This window comes from Nicotiana tomentosiformis, chromosome 7 (genome assembly GCF_000390325.3).
Source record: "Nicotiana tomentosiformis chromosome 7, ASM39032v3, whole genome shotgun sequence".
Lineage (NCBI taxonomy): Eukaryota > Viridiplantae > Streptophyta > Magnoliopsida > Solanales > Solanaceae > Nicotiana > Nicotiana tomentosiformis.
The window spans coordinates 47,018,143-47,038,534 of NC_090818.1; the positions used below are offsets into that span (position 1 = coordinate 47,018,143).

General features: G+C 38.9%; 1 protein-coding gene across 1 annotated transcript; it reads right to left on the minus strand.

Annotated features, from left to right (window-relative positions):
* Positions 1 to 239: 239 nt before the first annotated feature.
* On the minus strand, positions 240 to 6,474 carry LOC104091103 (organic cation/carnitine transporter 4-like). Its single transcript, XM_009596377.4, has 2 exons — positions 5,876 to 6,474; positions 240 to 1,567 (listed from the first exon to the last, which is right to left on the minus strand). The coding sequence occupies exons 1-2, from the start codon at positions 6,279 to 6,281 to the stop codon at positions 393 to 395; spliced, it is 1,581 nt and encodes a 526-aa protein (XP_009594672.1). The 5' UTR covers positions 6,282 to 6,474; the 3' UTR covers positions 240 to 392.
* Between the last annotated feature and the right edge of the window lie 13,918 nt (positions 6,475 to 20,392).

The following is a 20,392-nucleotide window of genomic DNA, read 5'->3' on the forward strand; positions in this document are numbered from 1 at the left end:
GAATTCTGATGATGGTTGAGTGTTAAAACATGACATAGGATAATTGAAAACGTGCTTGTTAATAATTTGACGAAGTGGTAGCCTACATTTGAAGAATAGATAAAGGGAAAAGTTCATTTAGCATGTTGCGTCTTTTCCTTCTTCACACCCATTATTATAAAAGATGTAACAAGGTAAGAGAGAGAACGACTCTGATCTGTTTGGAACAAAATATATTTACTCCTACTATCAACACCATAGAGCATAATTTCGAGCTTGCCATATCGCGAATACCTAATTTAAGAGGAATAATAGTAAATCTACGTACAATCCAATAATAGTTCTCCCAAAATAAAGTACAAAAGGTCACAAACTAAAACTACAATTTTAACCCAAAAAAAAAAGTAGCAAAATTAAGTAAGAATACATGGTTTTTCTGCCTCTGCTTCTTCCATTCCAGCCATAGTATCATATAATGGCCTATTTAAGGTCTCAGGCAGGTAAATTACCAGTAACCCACCAGCTATCCCACAAGCTGCAAACACTGCAAATGGTACGCCACCCCCTAAAACAACAACAAGAGGTGCCAAAATTGCCCCCATTTGCGACGCCTGAGTAGCACATCCTAATGCTGCATTTCTCACCACAGTTGGAAACAACTCCATCGAATACACATACAACAAATTATAAGTCCCAGCCATAAAAAATATCCCTACAACTCCACACACCATTCGAACGATTTTCCACGCTCCGTAACCTTTCATTAAGCTTCCTGCTAAGCAAAATGCGCCGCTGAACCACATTGTCCACATTGCTAATGGCTTTCTACCGAGCTTATCTAACAATAATGCGGTTAAAAAATAGGCAGGCATTTCAGCCATCGCGTTAAGGGCAACGTTGACGTAAAGATTGGTTCCAAGGTTGACAGCGTTCAAACTCAACCCGTAATAGACAACTGAAACAAAGAAATTAATAACCACAGCTAAGAACAACCGAAACCGGGTTAGAGGAGACTTTAGTACATCTAAAAGGGATCCGTTTAACGCTTCTTTGGTATCGGATTGAGAATGAAGAGCATCATCGTCATTATTCACTTCGCTGTCAACGGCAAGAATAACACCATCAGGAAGGTGTTTGCCATTGGAAATAGCAATTTTGTGCATTATTTTCATGGCTTCATCTACTTTTCCTCTAACGAGGAACCAACGAGGCGACTCGTGGAGGAAAGGAAGTATGAGGATAATGAACAGAAGAGCTGGAACCGAAGAAGCAATATAGAGAGAGCGCCACGATTGGAAGAAATAAGCAATGGCAGATAGAGAGGCTATTCCAGTAGAGAAAAAATAGAAAGTGGACATTCCAGCTACACCGCGCCAGGACTGGCCAATGGGTTCAGTGGCAAGAACAAAAGCACAAAGTCCAGTGCCACCTGTACTGAAACCGGAAAGAAAGCGGAGTAAAGTATAAGTCCAATAGTTCGACGAGAATGCTGTTAGACAACCGAAGATGGCGTTTAAAATGCAAACGATTGTGAGGGAGCCTTTTCTTCCCAATTTGGAGTCTGACAAATGTCCAAATACTCCAGCACCTGAAAACCATTAATTTGAAAGATTTTCTTAACATCTCAAAGTGGGTCATAGCAAAGTAAATTACTAATCTATATTGTGTATAGTGCGTATAGTGCCACATATTTAAACAGAGATGTTAGTTTTACAAGAATAAAACTGTTAAGCTTTCTGTTTTATTTTACAAGATATTGTTCACTGAGAGAAGAAGGGACAGCTTTGGCACATGCCAACAAATACTTTTAATATTTGTGGTCGTATTATGATATTTCTATAAATCGTACTTAAGAGCATAAAAATATGAATAAAGTTAAAAATTTAAAGTAAGACGTTTCAAATATATAAAAGTGTCTTTCTTTTTATATCAAAACAAAAGAGTGGCACGTAAAACAGTACCGGAAGATTAATTATATTTCTTTTTTTTAGGTCCTCTGTCATTTTCATGAATGTCTGATCTATATGTCTACTGGAGAAGATTAATACTTCCAAACATATTAGGTAATGTCCTTAAACAGCCAAAACCATTATAATAAAGTAGCACGAGTTATATTTTTGAAGGAAGATAATATCCTATATTATATGCATGGAAAAATAGACGTCGTGTGACAAATACTAGTAGCTTAATATAAATGGGCGAGTCAAAAGAATGAAGTTGGCAAGTAGCAGGGTCCCAGTATAGTATTGCAAGATGCTAGCCAAGAGAAACTTGACAAGACTAGCCTACCTGCTCCATACCCTACTTAGTACTCCTAATAAAATATTCATCAACTAAATACACATTGTTCCAGAATTGCCTTTTTTTATGGATTTTATTTTGGATGAGTTATCGAAAATAAAACAGCCTATTCCAATAGCATACAAGGAAGACTGAATAACCGAATCGATGTAGCATATTCTCGACTTTTAATATAGTACGGCCTCAGAGTATATTATTGCATCCCATAAGTATCTTTCTATTGTCATGTATATTCCTGACCTCTTCGTTCGTAATTAGCCCCAAACACGGGTTTGGTTCAATAGTATTTCCTGCCGTCCTTATTATATTCTGCCTTTTGGTCCGATACGTCATCTATCGTCGTTGCTTTTGTCCCATTCCACTTAGTTTGATATACTTGAGTTTATTTGATACCGCTTGAATTTTGACAGAACGTATTTATTTTTTATCATAATTTTATATATATATATATATATTTTTTTTTTTTAAATTATTAAATATTGAGATTTATAATATTTAAAAATTATCAGGATAGAGATACTTTCGGTGAATAGGGATGTTTCAGACGAAAAGAAAAGTCATCTCTGTGAAATTATATATGTGGCTACACCTTGCGGTGGATAATACATTGAAGAAGCATATATATATATATATATATATACACAGTAGTATATATTACTGATACTGACCATATATATATATATATATATATATATATATATATACAGTAGTATATATTACTGATACTGACGAGGTACATTGTCCACAAGTTAAATGATACTTACTCCGTTCACTTTTACTTGGCACGTTTTGACTTTTCACGTCATTTAAAAAATAATAAATAAAGTGCATAATTTATCATGATACTCATATTAATTGATGCATATTTTATTGGATTTGAGAAAATGATTTGAAATAAGTAACAAATATTGTGGGTATATATGGAAAAAGAAAATTGTCTTCTATTGATATGCATAAAGTGACAAAAAAAAATAAAAATCTATTTTTAGTATATATGTCAAGTAAAAATAAACGGGGGAGTATATGTTTTCCGTCCCCATTTAACTATTTTACTACAAGTACGGATAATGTATATGTGATTTTAACTTATCGTGGAAAATATTATTGTATTTACTTGTCTCATTTTTAATTTCAATTAACTTAGACAATTGTTTGTACGTATCAAGTGATCTAAGTAGTACTACCCGTTTCAATTTATGTGAATCTATTTTCTTTTTACTACGTGCCAAAAAGAATGACCCGTTTCCTTATTTGGAAAGGAAACAATTTACCTTTATACAATGATTTATAGCCACACAAAATATATGTGTCTCATTTTACACCACAAGTTCAAAAGTCTTCTCTCTTTTCTTTAATTTCGTGCCCAGTCAAATGGGTTCACATAAATTGAAACGGATGGAGTATAAAAGTTACTCCCTCCTTTTCAATTTATACGAAATAGTTTGATTGGCACGGAGTTTAAGAAGAAAAAAAAAGATTTTTAAAACTTGTGGTCTTAAAAGTTTAAAGAGTAAAAGTTTTGTGGGATCATTACATTTGTATGGTTATAAACGTTTCTCATTATGAGTAAAATAAAGAGTTTAAAATTAAATTATTTTTAAATTTAAATATATATCATTTATTTTGAAACGAAAATTAACCGATTAAAAAGAATATCTAATAAGTACTAAGTAAGTTACTGCTTACCCACGTGTTTTTTCACTGACAGTCAAGACAATTTCAGAGTATTGCAGCTCCGCACGTGTTTTCTCACTAACAGTCGAAGCAATTCAGAATATTGCAGCTCCTCGGTACTGAAAAACCCCCCATTAAATGAAACCATATACTACTGTCTTTGCTTATAATTGAATGGAAGAAAATAATAATTTTATATCTTGTATCAGTGTATGTATTAATTTTAAATTTTTTATGTGTAAAAATAAAAGAATTTATCAAAAAAGACACAAAACTAAAATAAATTTTGGAAAAGACTACAAAACCAATTCTCCCCGGAGAGGATACCGTTAGATGTTTGTCTTGATTTTCTTAACATATTTTATTTTTCAATTCCTCAAAGAAAGGGCTGCTAATTTATCATATTTGGGTTTTTTTTTCATAAAAGAAAATTATAAGTCTGTCATATTTAGTTAGTCATTTTTTCGGAGGAAAATATTTTATACTTTTATAAATTGAGGATTCTTCTTTTTCATTTAGTACATCCATAATATAGTCTCTAAGGGTTTGAGAGTCTTGTTTAGGGGGATAATTTGTGAGATAAGTGTTAGCGTGTTACTTGTGTGTGTCTCTTTGTAAGATTGTTCTCTCAATATTTTGTAATCTCTTTTATATAGGTGATTGCTCATTTCCGCATATGTACGTACGTCAGTTGACCGAACCACATTAAATATTTGTGTCTTTTTTAATATACTTTTCTTTTGTTAACTGATTTACTAACTTTTGCATAACACACGTTTATTTCGATCCCGTTAGACGCAACTTACATAAATCATTCTATCAAGAAAACGCTGCCTCAAGAAAATACTCCGCTAGTGACCTACACCTTTTTGACAAATGCACCTCATGAGCTAAAGATGTAAAAGATGGTGTTATGTTGTTCTAACAAGGGGTGGGTATAATTTGGGCAAACCCGAAATCTAAATCGATATCCGAATTTTTTAGATTTTTGGTTTGGATTTCGGATTGCGGATTGAATTTTGGATTTAATTTTTAAATTTTTTGGATTTTGGATTGGATATCCGAAAATTCAAAATTTTATATTTTATATTTAGTTTATAATCTATATGTCAATAGTAATAAATTCAATACCCTACCTATTAGATAGTATCTCATATATTCAATATTAATTAGTATTAAGTTACTGTTAGAAAAGACAAGAGTGGGTTGCTTTAGTGGTTAGCACCCTCCACTTCCAACCAAGAGATTATGAGTTCGAGTCACCCCAAGAGCAAGGTGGAGAGTTCTTGGAGGGAGGGAGTCGAGTTTCTATTGGAAACAGCCTCTCTACCCCAGGGTAGGGATAAGGTCTGTGTATACACTACCCTCCTCAGACCCCACTAGTGAAATTATACTGGATTGTTGTTGTTGTTACTGATAGAAAACTTTCTATTTGGACATGATTTTTTAATATTGCTACTTCTTATCGGTCGTATTAATATCTCTATTGTATTTTCTTGATAATAATTTTATTGCTTAAATACTTTTATTTGGATGATTGCGGGATATGAGTGATTCATTTGGATATTCATTTTTATAAAAAGAAGAAACATCTCAACTTATAAGCTCAAAAACCGAAAATCCAAATATCCAAATTGATTAATACGAAACCGAATTTTAAAAATTCAATCTAATCCGACCTTATTTGAATTGGATTTGGATTGTCATTTCGTCTATCCAAAAATTAAAAATTCAAACTGTAATTTTCATATTCAAATGAACTGCCCGAACGTCTATCCCTCGTTCTAATCGTAAAAGGTTGCAAGGAAAAGCATTAACCTCTATACTTAAATACTTAACCTCCATGGTTCAAAACGATCAAGACAATAATTTCTATCTTTTTCTTAAATTAGAAAAAATGCAGAAAACATAATGAACATACCGATCATGCAGCCAGCGAAAAATAAAGCTTGGACAAGTCCAACTCTGTATTTTTGTCCACATATCAATCCAAACTCCGACACCGTAGAACTTCCAATTCCACCGAACCATCCCCAAGACCCTGGCTCAAGGTCGCACACACTTTTAGCCGTTGAATCGCACCCGCGGCTCGTCGAACACCGCCAACCTGGTTCACGATCCGAAAAAATCATAACCATGGTGTGGATCCCCTCTAGAGCCCAAGCCATGCTCGTTAGCAAGAAATGCCTCAATTGCCACCACCCAAACTCTCCGCTATATTTTTCAAACATTTGATCCATCGTTACTTTCTTCGGTTTTAAACATTCGTCCACAGACGGAGGGATGAGCGGTGACCGGAGGTCACCACCGTCTTGTAAATTTGACATGTTTTTTAAATTTTCGCGTCCGGGATTATTGAAGAGTTTAGCGGCTATATATGTGATATTCTTCAGTTCCAGAGTTGTTGGTGGGAAGCAATAAGAATAGCAGCTCTCTTTCTTATAGTGTTATAATTGTAATAAACTTGGGATTTCGCAATCTATCACTATGATAATGTTTATGTAAGAACTCGCTTATTTGGTTTACGATTAAAACAAACTAAAGGCTTTTAAAAAGAGATGAAAATAATAACATAAACCGTTCTTTTTATTTATTTTTTCTTACCCTAAAAAACATGTTTATCTCAATAACAGCTCACAAAGATGTCATCACTTTGAACCTTTTTTTCATGAGTTAATTTAAAGAAATTACCTAGCTATGTGATTATATGGGAGCCTACTATCATTACTAGCGATGTTTGTACTTAATTACCTTGCATAGAAAGAATTTTCAATTCAGTAAAAAAAATAAATTATTCCTTTGGATTGCTGAATTTACTGTCCTATTATTATGCACGGAGTGTAATTTAGTTTTAAAAAAATTGCTATGTTGACCAACTTTTTATTGCTTTACCTAACAAATTTAGTACTCTTGATCTTAATATGCTGCTTTAGAAATATTATACAAGTGGGGACTTATAAAGAGACGCAAATTATAAATTTTTTTGTTTCAAAAACATCTCATATACACAAGTTCTTCAAAAGGATTTTTACTTTAACAAGAGCATTTTCAAAAAGAGGAAAAAGAAATTTACCTAGTTATTCGATTAGGGGAGTCTAATTACCACTATTAGAAATATTTGCATTTAATTTACTTAATATAGTAAGATTTATCAAAACATAGTAACTTAAGAGACACAGGTCCACCAAAAAACAACCTTCCCCACCAATATGCTCTAATCAGACCATTGTAGATAGCATTATATGCTAAAGATCTAGTACTTCACTATTAAATGCTTTTCACCATCTAGCTCTGTAATGTAATTTCCTTTTTCCAATGCTTACCTATATGCTAACGTTAGCCAACATATTACTTATATTGTATGATTCCTATTCCAAAATACAATGTTTAAGGAAATGGGAAACAAATTACGTTAAATAGGGGAAGAGCATCTTTGGTAACTAGGCGACACCAAGGTAGAGTTTGATTTGCAGAAGTACTCCATCTACACATGGACTTTATAAAATGCATCTTGTTATAATTATTAAAACATCATTGCTGTCTTATTTGTCATTTCCCATGTGACGAATAAAGATTCATCATGCAGATTATTTGGATTTTATTTCAGGAATTGGAGTGCTAGACTATAATTTGTTAAGCTAGATTTGGAAGTATTAGGCTAGGGTTTGTCGAGAGAGAAGATAGGAAGAAAGATAAGAAAGGAAGAAAACTCCAAAATCTCTATTGTTATAATATTATTATTATTGCTGATTTTTGAAAGTCATGCTCTACGATTAGATAGACTAAGTAGGGACCTAATTTTTATATAGTTGGAAAAATCTCCCTTAAATTTATTTCTTTTGATTGCTGATTTTACTATCCTATTATTATGTAGGGATTTTAATTTAAAAATTAATATTTGCTATGTTGACCAATGTTTTATTGCTTTGCGTAACAAATTTAGTACTCTTGATCTTAATATGTTGCTTTAGAAATATTATTTATATATTTACATTATATAAGCGGACTTATTAGTTTAAAGAGTCGTAAATTCTAATTTTATGTTTCAAAAACATCTTATTTACACAATTTCTTCAAACCGCGTTTTATTATTTAGGGCAATTCTTCTTCTATTTTTAACAAAAGTATTTTCATAAAAGCTGCGCAAAATCACCTTAGTCTCTCATATATCCAACTGGCAAGTGGCAACTACACTGAATTGGTTTGTGTTGGATACGTATCTAGCCATTGATTTAGGTAATTTTGTTTGAATATTTATTTTTATTGCGGAAGTGATTCAAATAAAATAGAAAACTACTTTCTTTTTAAGGGTCAAACGTGAATATGACGTACAGGCAAAGCAGGAAATCCATTAGTTCCTACACTAAAAGTAGGAGTAATATTGTTTAACAAATAAGGAGCGGACACTTGCACAATATTTTAGCGGGTTGTGATTGTAAGACACATTCTTTAATAATTGAAACAGCAATATGTTATACTAATTTGCTGGAAATCAATAGTTATTGATGTCATTTCATGAAACATAAAAACAAGCAATGGATGAAATTAAACTAGAGCTTTTTTCTGTCATGATTGCTTCATAAATTTATTTGCACCCTTAACACGTTCTGCTTGATTACAAACCATTGGTTTTTGTGGTTCGTTTTGAAAGAATTAATTTTTGCTTTATCTTTTTGGAAAATAAATATGGATGTTTGAATTGTACCGGGAATATTAGCTTTAAGTACCTTTTTTTTTTGGCAGAAATGATATCGTGTTATTTTTGGAAAAAAATGTATAATTACTACAAAGTTACTCCTAGTACACATTTTTAGATGTCATTATATTTTAATAAATTTTCATAAATTTGATGCTCAAAATCATTTTACTGATACTTCGAATCGATAAAGTTCAATTTAACTCTCCTTTTATCTTTGAATTTTTTTAATTGCTTTAAATTTATGTTTCGTTTTTTATTGTTTGTGGTTTTACTTTGCGCATGTGATGCTAGTTAAGAAGTTTGTGCCATCAGAATTGCTGTCCTTTTAAAACCCCAAAAAGTATGCAATGACCATCTTCGTAATTACAAAATGAAAAGTTGGTGTAAGTTACTCTCGAGATGGGAATCACACTTTTTATATGATTAACAGTCAGATTTACTGAGTTGAATAATATGAGGATCAAAACTGAAAAGTTGCAATACCTCAAGGACCAAAATGGTCTTTTTAAAAAATCCAAAATGAGGTATTTTTTTTCAAAATTAAAAAATTTGTCCAAAACTACGGACTCTTTTCATTCTGGCAATTATATAATACGTATCAGGCCGATGATTCACATTGAAATAAACGTACTTTCCTCCTAAGGATAAAAAATGAATGTGTCAGGGGCAAAGCATGAAATCCATCGCCTTCTATACACTTGGAAACAAACAAATTTTTAAAATTTTACAGAAAACTATATTTACCCTTAAAATGGAATTTATATGCGATTTTAAGGATATGTGGATTCATCCGATACAAGTGATTAATAATATTATATAAGCAAATGAAAGATAGAATAAATAGCCAAACCAGCAGTAGTATTGAATCCGGGCTCGGTTGTAGCCTTAACAATTTATCTGCCTTCGATTCATAGCCAAAATATATATGAAAAGTTATGAACAAGAATAAGAACCTTTGAATAGCTTAGAACCAGAGAAAATAAGTTTATATTGCCTTGATATGTGTGTTACAGTGTATTTATTGAATAATAAACTTTCCATTTATATAGTAGGAGAGTTTTACCTTAAGTACAATTCTAAGAAAGGTAAAAATCTTCCTTTTCACTAATCGTGCGCGGACGTTTGGTAATGCTTTCCGAGGTCTTGGAACTCGAACCGAATCTGGGGGGCGTAGTCTCGATGGCTCAGAGGGCATGTGTTTTGTTCGGGCCTTGATACGAGAGGCTCCTAGCTTCGATTTCGATTCCTTGTAGTTACGTCCTTCCTTCGTTTGCCCCACCGAAAATCGGGGTGTTCATTAGCCTCAGTTTTACCCGTATACAGATAGTCCCCTCGTTTCTCATAGAGTAGGTTTGCCGAAACGATGAGAAACAATAGATGTTCTCCGGTTCCTTCCTCCGTACGTTACAACCAAAACAAAAAAGTCGAAACGTCCCATCAGTCGCGTCGTTCTCACTTTAGACACGTGTCAATTATCGGTTGGTTGCCTCTTAATGCGAAGCATCGCATACTTCCCCTATAAAAGCTTTTATCCCCTGTTCTTTTTCCACTTTCCGATCAAACTTCTACCTTCGAATTCTCTAGCTATCACCAACTTCCTTCAAACCTTCATATCTTCATCCTTGATCTTTAAATTCTCAAAGTTATTCTTAGGTTCTTACCCAAATTTTCTTCGAATCTTCATACTCTATTCTTCAGCCTTCAAACTTGTTCCTTCAAAACTCCATTCTTTTTCTTTAAATCTTCAAACTTTCTTAGATAGTAATGGCTAAAACTTCCAAGTTAGTTCCTCAACAAGGTGCCTCTTCATCTTCCCAACCGGCCGCCGGTACTGAGGCGTCTGCTCCCGAAATAGTCGTTCTCGAGCAGCTGCTCCCAAAGTGGCTGCCACCGAACCAGCTCCCGATCCCCCCTTGAAAATGTTTATTCCCGGGGGATGTTCAATTGCAGAAGACTTCAAGGTCAAGAAACCCTCATCCAAACAGGATCGGGGTGAAGGAGCATCGAAGTCTGTTACCGAAGATGTCTTTCCCGCGATCCGAGAGGACTGTAAATGGGAAGGTAAGGACGTAGTAGTCCCCGGGCCTGAGTATGTTATTACTACCCACGTGGATAGGGTATTTAAGTGCTTACACTTACCCCTTCACACTGGGCCCGGTAGACCCAATTGTTTTGGATTTTTGCAAGAAATACGAGGTTGGGCAAATCCACCCGTCTCTATGGAGGATCGTGATCCTCCTCTGTCACTTTATGAATAACACCGAGTCTCATCGGTTCACCTACGACCACCTGCTTCGTCTATACAGTCCTTGACTTTTTCGAGGGGGATTAATCAAGCTCACTCGTCGGGCCAGCAAGGCCCCCTTCTCGAGTATTAACGAAGATCGAGACCGAGGCTTTCAGGGGCGCTTCATTCGGGTGAAGACTGAAGACTTGATCCCTCACGAGTTCATGCCATTCCCCGATAAGTGGAATGCATCTCGTAAGTACAGCCCTTCCTTAAGTGTCAATCTTTCTTCATTTTCTTTCTCATCATTCGTATTTGAGGTTGTGCAGCTGTTGCCCGGGTTCCTAATGCGGTCCCCCGGCTTAAGGAATGGATCGATGGCATCTGCAAACAGATGCCATACTTCGAGCGCTCATGGCGCAAGCTTTTGAAGGGCCGATGGGATGCCCATTCTCATGATAAGGTTCCCCTTCGAATAGCTATTACCGTGTTCTTAACTCACATAATACTGACCTTTCTTCTTTCTTTTATAGGTTTGCCTAAGACCACCGAGATCAGGACTTTGGAAGGGGACGAAGACGTATCCTTGTCCGTTGATCCCTCCATTATGGGACAACCCGGGGCTACCTCGGGGGAAAAGAAAACCTTCGAGCTCCCCGGGTCCCGGGATGAAGCCAAAGAAGAGGGTGGCTCGCAAGCCCAAGAAGAGTACCAGCTCCCGGGTGCCAGATTTTGAATCGCTTCTCCGGCTCAGGGATGAGTCGGAAGAAGATGACATTTTTATCGCCCATGGATCGACCCCTCCCAGGGAGCAGGCGGCAGCTGAGAGGGAGATTCGTGAGGCTGACCTCTCTCAGACTCGAGAGGCTGATATGGAAACGGGGGGCGGGACCCCCTGGGACACCGATAACGCTCCGAAGGAAGAGCCCGGTGTAATAGACATTATGGAGATGCCTCCTACACCGAATCCATGCTTGAGGAGGCCCAAGCAGGAAAAGAGAAGTCGAATGAAAGGGTTCATGGCGTCGACGGTTCCTTTATTCTTTCTTTGATGGTGTGGACTCGTCCATTTTGGAAGATTTTTCTTGGTTGGGCGACCTAGAAGTCCCGAAGAAGGATACATCTTCGAAAGCTGGCGGGCCGAGTTCGAGCCCAAAATTGATTAACCAGTTTCCCACTCCGAGTGTGGACCCCGTTCGCAGGAGATCGGTTATTCTTACTGTCCCAGAAGATGCCCAGGTTTTATCTGCTCTCGTGGGCATAGCCAGCTGCCTTCGATGCCTGGTGACCAAAGAGTACAAGGGCAAAAATGAACGAAGTAGACTTCCCCTGCCTTTTCAATGAGGCGCCACAGGCGCTGAACCGAGTAAGGCATCATTATGTCTTCTTGTATTTTACTTATGTTTTGTTATCTCTCACAACCTTCGTTGTTTTGTAGGCCTCGGTACTTCACCACGAGAGCTTCCTCCGGAACCGTGTCGAGGTCAATTAGCTTGAGCTCGAGCTCAAGGAGCAGGCTCGAAAGAAGGATATGTACAAGCTCATCAGCGAGCAACAAGACAGGACCGTCAAGGACCTTCAGGCCGAGCTGGATAAGGCTCAGAAGGAAGCATCGGCCCTAAGGCGGGAACATGTCGACTTGGTTAAAAAGGTAAAGGTCTTCGAAGTTAGAAACGAGAAACTAGTCGTAATTGCTAATGACAAAACTCCGCAGGTCCAACAGAAGGTCGACCAGGTCGACTAACTCCGAAAGGAGATGAACTAGATCCAAACCATGGCCGATGAGTGGAAGAGAAAGATGGATCTTCTGGCTTCGGAAAAGGAAACCGCCAAGTTCCTGCTGACATCGGTAGAGGTTCAACTTCGCGTGACGACAATGGTTCTGGCGACGATTCGGGCCCCGGTGAAGATCAGGCATGAATGCCTTAGAACGTTTTTAGTTTTTGTCTTGTGTAGGTTTTTTATTTATTTTGAGGCCATTTTTGTTGGGCCTTGTAAATACATTCCGGAATATATAAAATTTCTCTTTCTGGCAATTTCAAGTCTCTACTTTTTTAGCATTTTTTCATAATCCCTATTTTTGAAAATATTTCTGATGCCTTAGCATATGATGAAATATAGTAGTAAGTCGTTCGTTTTGCATATCTCCGAATAGAGCCCAACTTCGACGCAACTTTATTTGCTCGAGGCCTTGAAAACTCGGTGCGACCGGTAGTTTTCCCAAGATGCTTTAATGATTTTAGATGATGCTTTTGCCAAGGGTAATCTTTTAGCATGTTGAATTTTTATAAAGGCCTTATATTCTGATTACGAGTTTCGGACGTCTCCGAGCCATTTTTTAGGGTGGCTATAGCCTTGCGTGTTTAGGCACTATCTAATAGGTTATGTGCCTCCGGTATTTGGTAGTCTGAGTTGCCCGAACTTATTTCGAACAATAGTCCCCGGGTAGGGGTAGCCCTTGGGCTCGATAGTTCCCGAATAGGGATAGACCTTAGGCTCGATAGTCCCCGAATAGGGGTAGCCCTTAGGCTCGATAGTCCCCGAATAGGGGTAGCCCTTAGGCTCTATGTTTGAAGAGGCAAAAATATGTAATAGCAAGGTGGAATCTTTCTTTCATTTCTGTATGAAAAGTATATGATTGAAAGCGTGTAAAAATTTATATTATGGCTAAGGTGGCCTACACGAGCATGATTCACTTGACCGTTTGGACCTTACAATAAATACTAACCACCGAGCCTAAGTTGTTCAAGTACAAAGTTTCCTTCTTTCCTTTCTAAGAACCTTAACCCGAGGGTGATGGCCCCCAATATTCTAGGTCGATCTTGAGAGGGCTCGGATACTATTGATGCGCCCATTGACTCCGATTTAAAACTGTCTTCGAATCTAATTTAGCATGATTTATTTTTGCCTCATTAAAAAAACTTACCGAAAAACCCATTTGAGACAATACCGGTTCAAGGGAAAAAGAGTGCAACGTGTGCTTTCAGACCTAATAGTTACATTCTCCATTGGTTATTGCATGCAAGTGTTAGCCCGATTCATAATATTATATAAAAGTAAATGGGATCGTACCTTAGCAGTAGTAACGCTTTAAGTGCGTCACATTGTTCGGTAGATGTGCATCATTTCCCGCTTCGAGTTTGTATCAGCCCTTGTCGGTAATTCCGATGACTCGATACGGTCCTTCCCAATTCGGTCCCAACTTTCCCTCGTTCAGGTTTCGGGTATGCAGTGTTATTTTTCTTAACACCAAGTCCCCGATCTTGAAGTGTCGGAGGTTGGATCTTTGGTTGTAATATCTTTCTATCCGCTATTTTTGGGCGGCCAATCAGACTTAGGCGGACACTAGTCTTTCATCCAATAGCTCTAGGCTCGTACTCATGGCCTCACCGTCTTCGGTCGCATATCGGAACCTGAGGCTCGGTTCTCCCACTTTGGTCGGTATTAATGCTTCGACACCGTAGAACAATGAAAATGGGGTGGCCCCGGTACTAGACTTCGAAGCTATACGGTATGCCCATAAGACTTCTAGCAAAATTTCCTTCCATTTCCCTTTGGCATCGGTCAATCTTTTTTTCAAGTTTTGGAGTATGATCCTATTTGTAGATTCTGCTTGTCCGTTCCCAGTAGGGTGATAGGGTGTGGATAGTATCTTTTTAATCTTGTGGTCTTCGAAAAACTTGTTTACCTTGCTGCCGATGAATTGCTTCCCATTATCACACACGATCTCGGTCGGTATCCCGAACCGGCATATTATGTGGTCCCAAATGAAGTTAGTGACTTCTTTTTCCCGGACTTTCACAAATGATTGAGCTTTGACCCATTTAGAAAAATAATCGGTCATAAACAATATGAATTGACCCTTACCAGGTGTCCACGACAAGGGACCACCGATGTCCATTCCTCATTTCATGAACGGCCATGGGGACAAGACCAAATGGAGTAGCTCTCTGGGTTGATGGATCATCGGTGGGTGACTTTGACAGTTGTCGCATCTTCGTACAAAGTCCTTTTCATCTTTCTTCATGTCGATCCAGTAATAGTCGGCCCTAATTATCTTCCGAACCAAAGATTCCGCCCCCGAATTATTTCTGCAGGTGCCTTTTTGAACTTCTCTCAAGACATATTCGGTATCTCCCGTCCCCAAGCATATGGTGAGCACGCCGTCGAATATTCTTCTGAACTGAGTCCCTTCGGACAAGCTGAACCTGGCCATCTTCGTGGGTAGAGCTATCGATTCTTTAGGATCATAGGGAAAATTCCCAGACTTCAAATAGTCTATGTATTTGTTTCTCCAGTCCCAAGTTAAACTTGTTGAGTTTATTTCGGCATGGCCTTCTTCCACTATCGATTTCATGAGTTGTACGCCTGTTCCTGAGATGAATTCATCGTCATCAACCGATGACCCGAACTTAACCAGACCATGGACCTTGCTATTTTGATCTTGGGGCACGTGTTGTAGGGTCCATTCCTTGAATTGATGCAGCGTTACCTGCAATTTGTCTAAATACATTCACATTCGTTCCTCTTTTACTTCGAACGTCCCATTGACTTGATTTACCACAAGGAAAGAATCGCACTTAGCTTCGACCACCTCGGCCCCAAAGCTTTTAGCCAATTCGAGACCTGCAATCATGGCCTCATACTCGGCCTCATTGTTAGTCAATTTCATAGTTCTAATAGACTGCCTAACTACGTTACCCGTTGGCGGCTTCAACACGATGCCGAGTCCGGACCCTTTGCGTTCGAGGCACCATCTGTAAAGAGGGTCTAGATTCTCGAGGAAGTCCCCGAGGTTAATAACAATTCCTTTTTGACTTCGGGTATTAAGGCCGGCGTAAAATCGGTCACCAAGTCTGCCAAAATTTATGATTTGATGGCAGTTCGGGGTCGATATTCGATATCGTACCCGCTAATCTCCACGGCCTATTTGGCCAACCGGCTCAAGATCTCGGGTTTGTGCATAATGTTCCTTAGTGGGTAAGAGGTTACGACTGCTCAACAAAGCGAGCGCCAATATTTCCAGATGAGGATACCTTGTTTCGGTCTCGCCTAGAGTTCTACTAACATGGTAAATAGGAAATTGCATACCTTCCTCTTCCCGAACTAGGATTCCACTTACTGCTACCTCAGATACCGCTAAGTAAAGGTACAACTGCTCGTCCGCCTTCGGAGTATGGAGCAAGGGTGGACTCGAAAGGTACCATTTGAGTTCTTCCAAAGCTTGTTGGCACTCTGGGTCCAAGAAAAGTTATTGCTCTTCTTCAATAATGAGAAGAGCCGATGGCCTTTTTTTAGGACCTCGATATGAATCGGCCCAGGGCGGCTATGCGCCCGGTTAGCCTCTGAACAGCCTTGATACTATCCACCATGGTGATGTCTTTTATAGCTTTGATTTTATCGGGATTGATCTCAATCCCTCGGTTGGACACCATGAATCCAAGGAATTTTCCGGATCCGACCCCGAATGTGCATTTTTCTGGGTTCAGCTTTATATTGTATCTCTTCAATATGTCAGAAGTTTCCTGCAAATGTTTCAAATGGTCCTCTGCTCACAGGGACTTAACTAACATGTCGTCAATATAAATTTTCATTGATTTTCCTATTTGTTCGTCGAGCATCCGGTTTACTAGACGTTGATATGTGGCACCGACATTCTTTAGTCCGAACAACATTACGTTATAACAATAGGTGCCGAATTTAGTGATAAAGGGAGTTTTTTCATGACCGCCTGAGTCCATCCAAATTTGGTTGTACCCGGAATAGGCGTCGAGAAAGCTGAGTATCTCGTGCCCGGCCATCACATCGATCATGCGATCGAGTTTAGGCAAAGGAAAAGAGTCCTTAAGACAAGCCTTGATCAAGTCTTTGTAATCTACGCACATTCTTAATTTATTTCCCTTTTTAGGCACTACCACTACGTTAGCTAACCAATCCGAGTACATAACTTCCCGAATAGAACCTATTTTAAGGAGTTTGGATACCTCGTCTTTGATAAATGCATGCTTGACTTCCGACTGAGACCTTCTCTTCTGTTTAACCGGGTGGAACTTCGGATCCAAGCTCAGCTTATGAGTGGTTATCTCTGGCGGGATCACTGTAATATCAAGATGGGACAAAGAGAAACAATCTATGTTAGCTATAACGAATTCAATGAGTTTTTTCCTAAGCTCGGGAGTTAACCCCGTGCCCGGGTATACCTTCCGATCGGGCAAGTGTTCGATCAATATGACTTGCTCCAACTCCTCGACCTTTGACTTAGTGGCATCAAAATCATCATGGGTGATGAACGACCTAGGGACTCTGTAATCATCATATTCGCCTGCTCATTGATTCTCCAGTTTGGTCGGGGCTGGTATCGGTGATTGCTATTTAGTTTATTCCTTCCTAACTAGCTTTGTGTTCTTTGATGTCGAAAGTGCGGACATCGTGATTACCTCATCGACCGCGAACATTGTTTTTGTCGCTGACTGCTCTCCGTAAACCGTCTTGATTCCTCCTGGTGTGGGGAACTTCAGTGCTTGGTGTAGTGTCGAGGGTACTTCCCTCATGTTATGAACCAAAGGCCTTCCGAATAAGGCGTTATACCTCATGTCCCCCTCGATCACATAGAATTTGGTATCCTGAATTGTCCCGGCAGTATTTACTGGCAAGGTTATTTCTCCTTTGGTAGTTTCGCATGCCATGTTGAATCCTTTTAAAACCCGTACTGTTGGCACTATTTGGTCTTGTAGACCCAACTTCTCTACGACCCTCGATCTAATGATGTTGGCCGAGCTACCTGGATCAATCAACACATGCTTAACTTAAGATTTATTTATAAGCACAGATATTACTAGTGTGTGGTTGTACGATGCCTTCGGCGTCCTCATCGTTGAACAAAATGGTTCCCTCCTGGATATAATCTCAGGTTCGTTTTTCCCTTGTGATGGACACCTTAGTATGGTTTAGCATTGGTCCCTGGGGGACATCGACTCCTCCAATGATCATGTTGATGACGTGCTGAGGTTCTACTTGTTCGGTCTGTTTGTTGAAGTCCTTGTTCCTGAAGTGATTTTTGGCTCGATCACTTAGAAATTCTGGAAGATGCCTATTATTGAATAACCAGGCCACTTCTTCTCTTAATTGTCGATAGTCCTCGGTCATGTGGCCATGAGTACCATAGTACTTACACATCAGGTTAGGGTCTCTCTGGGTAGGGTCGAACTACAATGGTTGAGGCCACTTGGTATCCTTGATGCGCCCGATGGAAGATACGATGCTGGCAGCATCGACATTGAAGTTATATTCTGATAACCTTGATGCCTCCTTGGCCCCGAGCGGCATATCAAAATTGTTTTTGCTCATGAGTCATCAGCTACTGTGGCCTCTATCGCTCCTATTCTCATTTCTTGTAGGGTTACACCCAGATCCATTACTCCTTTGATCTCCGCTATACGGTTGATATCGGGTCTCTGTTCGGTCTTGGTTCATGGTCGATGACTCTCTTAGACCTGTCATTAGTTCTAATGGGATAAATGGACTCGGATGGGCCCCCGAGATGATCGTCCTCAACTCTGATTTTTGACTAGTACATGTTATGGACGTCGGCCCAAGTTACCGCCGTTCTATCAAATTTTGTTTCAGCTGCTGTGAAGCCAAGGAGCTTCGGGGGTTAAGTCCTTGTGTGAATGCCTGAACGGCCCAATCATCCGCAAACGAAGGCAAGTCCATCTGTTCCATTTGAAACCTCGATACGAATTCCCTGAGCATCTCGTTGTCTCTTTGTTTTACCTTGAAAAGATCTGATTTTCTGGTCTTGACCTTGATGGCCCAGGCGTGCGCTTTCACAAAGGCATCTGCAAGCATAGCAAACGAATCAATAAAATTTGGGGGTAAGTTGTGATACCATATCATTGCTCCTTTTGATAGAGTTTCTCCGAACTTTTTCAGCAAAACCGACTCGATTTCGTCATCTTCTAAGTCGTTTCCCTTGATGGAACACGATAATGAGGTCACGTGCTCATTTAGATCTGTGGTTCCATTATACTTCAGAATATCGGTCATACGGAACTTCTTCAAGATTGGCTTTGGTGTCGTGCTCGAAGGGAAAGGCTTTTGGACAAATTTCTTGGAGTCAACACCTTTCAATATCGGGGGCGCTCTTAGGATTTGATCGACTCTGGAGTTATAGGTCTCCACTTTTTTATCATTGGTATCAATTTTCTTCTCCCCCGATTCCACCCGTTTTGTCAGTTCCTCAAGCATTTTTATTATTTCGGGGTTGGTCCCGGGGTCAGCTTCACCCGCCCTATCTGTGGTTGCTCATTTCTTCGGGTATTTTCCCTGGATGGCTCGGGCTTAACTCTGCTGGGTGCGCAGCTTTGATTCTGCAGCTGTACTATCGCCGCCTGTTAGGCTTGTAATATTTTGAAGATCAACCGCAGATTGATCTTGTCGCCTATACCTTCACCTTCGGGCATACCCCGATTCATTGGATGGGCCCCTCCACGAATGTTGTTCTTAGGGTCGGTCGGCAGGTTGGCGTCGTTGGCCACTAGTTGGCGTCGACTGGGTCTACAAATGGGAATCCGTTGGGATCAGCAGGGGACACCTCGTTGCTAGGCACTATATTGTTGTTTTCGCCGTGATGGCCAGATTCAGCATCAACGTTCAAGTGAGCAGACTGAGAGTTTGACATTTTTAGGTTGACCTGAAATTAAATCTCAAAGAACAAGCGTAAAAAAAAGTGTGTTATGGAAATTTGTATCAAATTACCACTATTATCCTTAGCCCCACGGTGGGCGCTAAACTGTTTATCTTAAAATAGATAACAATTGAATTTATACGCGATTTTAAAGATATATGGATTAATCCGATACAAGTGATTAATAATGTTAGATAAGCAAATGAAAGATAGATTAAATAGCCAAACCAACAGTAGTATTGAATCCGGGCACAATTGTGGGTTTAACAATTTATCTGCCTTCGATTCGTAGCCAAAATATATATGAAAAGTTATGAACAAGAATAAGAACCTTTGAATAGCTTAGAAACAGAGAAAACAAGTTTATATTGACTTGATATGTGTGTTGCATTGTGTTTATTGAATAATAAATTTCTCCTTTATATAGTTAGGGAGTTTTACTCTAAGGTTAATTCTAAGAAGAAGAAAAAAATCGCTAATCACTGATTTATTGCCGATACGGGTCGATCACGCCGTGATATACTGTTGGGCATGGATATCACAACCCTTTGTTAATCATGCGCGGACGTTTGGTAATGGTTTTCGAGGTCTTGGAACTCGCACCGGATCCGGGGGGCATGGTCTCGATGGCTCCGAGGGCAGATGTTTTGTTCGGGCCTTGATATGAGAAGCTCCTCGCTTAGATTTTGATTCCTTGTAGTTATGTCCTTGCTTCATTTGCCCCCACCAGGAAATCGGGGTGCTCATTAGCCTCAGTTTTACTCGTATACAAACTGGACAAACTAGTTTGTTGTTTTACCTGGTTTTATTTGTACTATATATGACA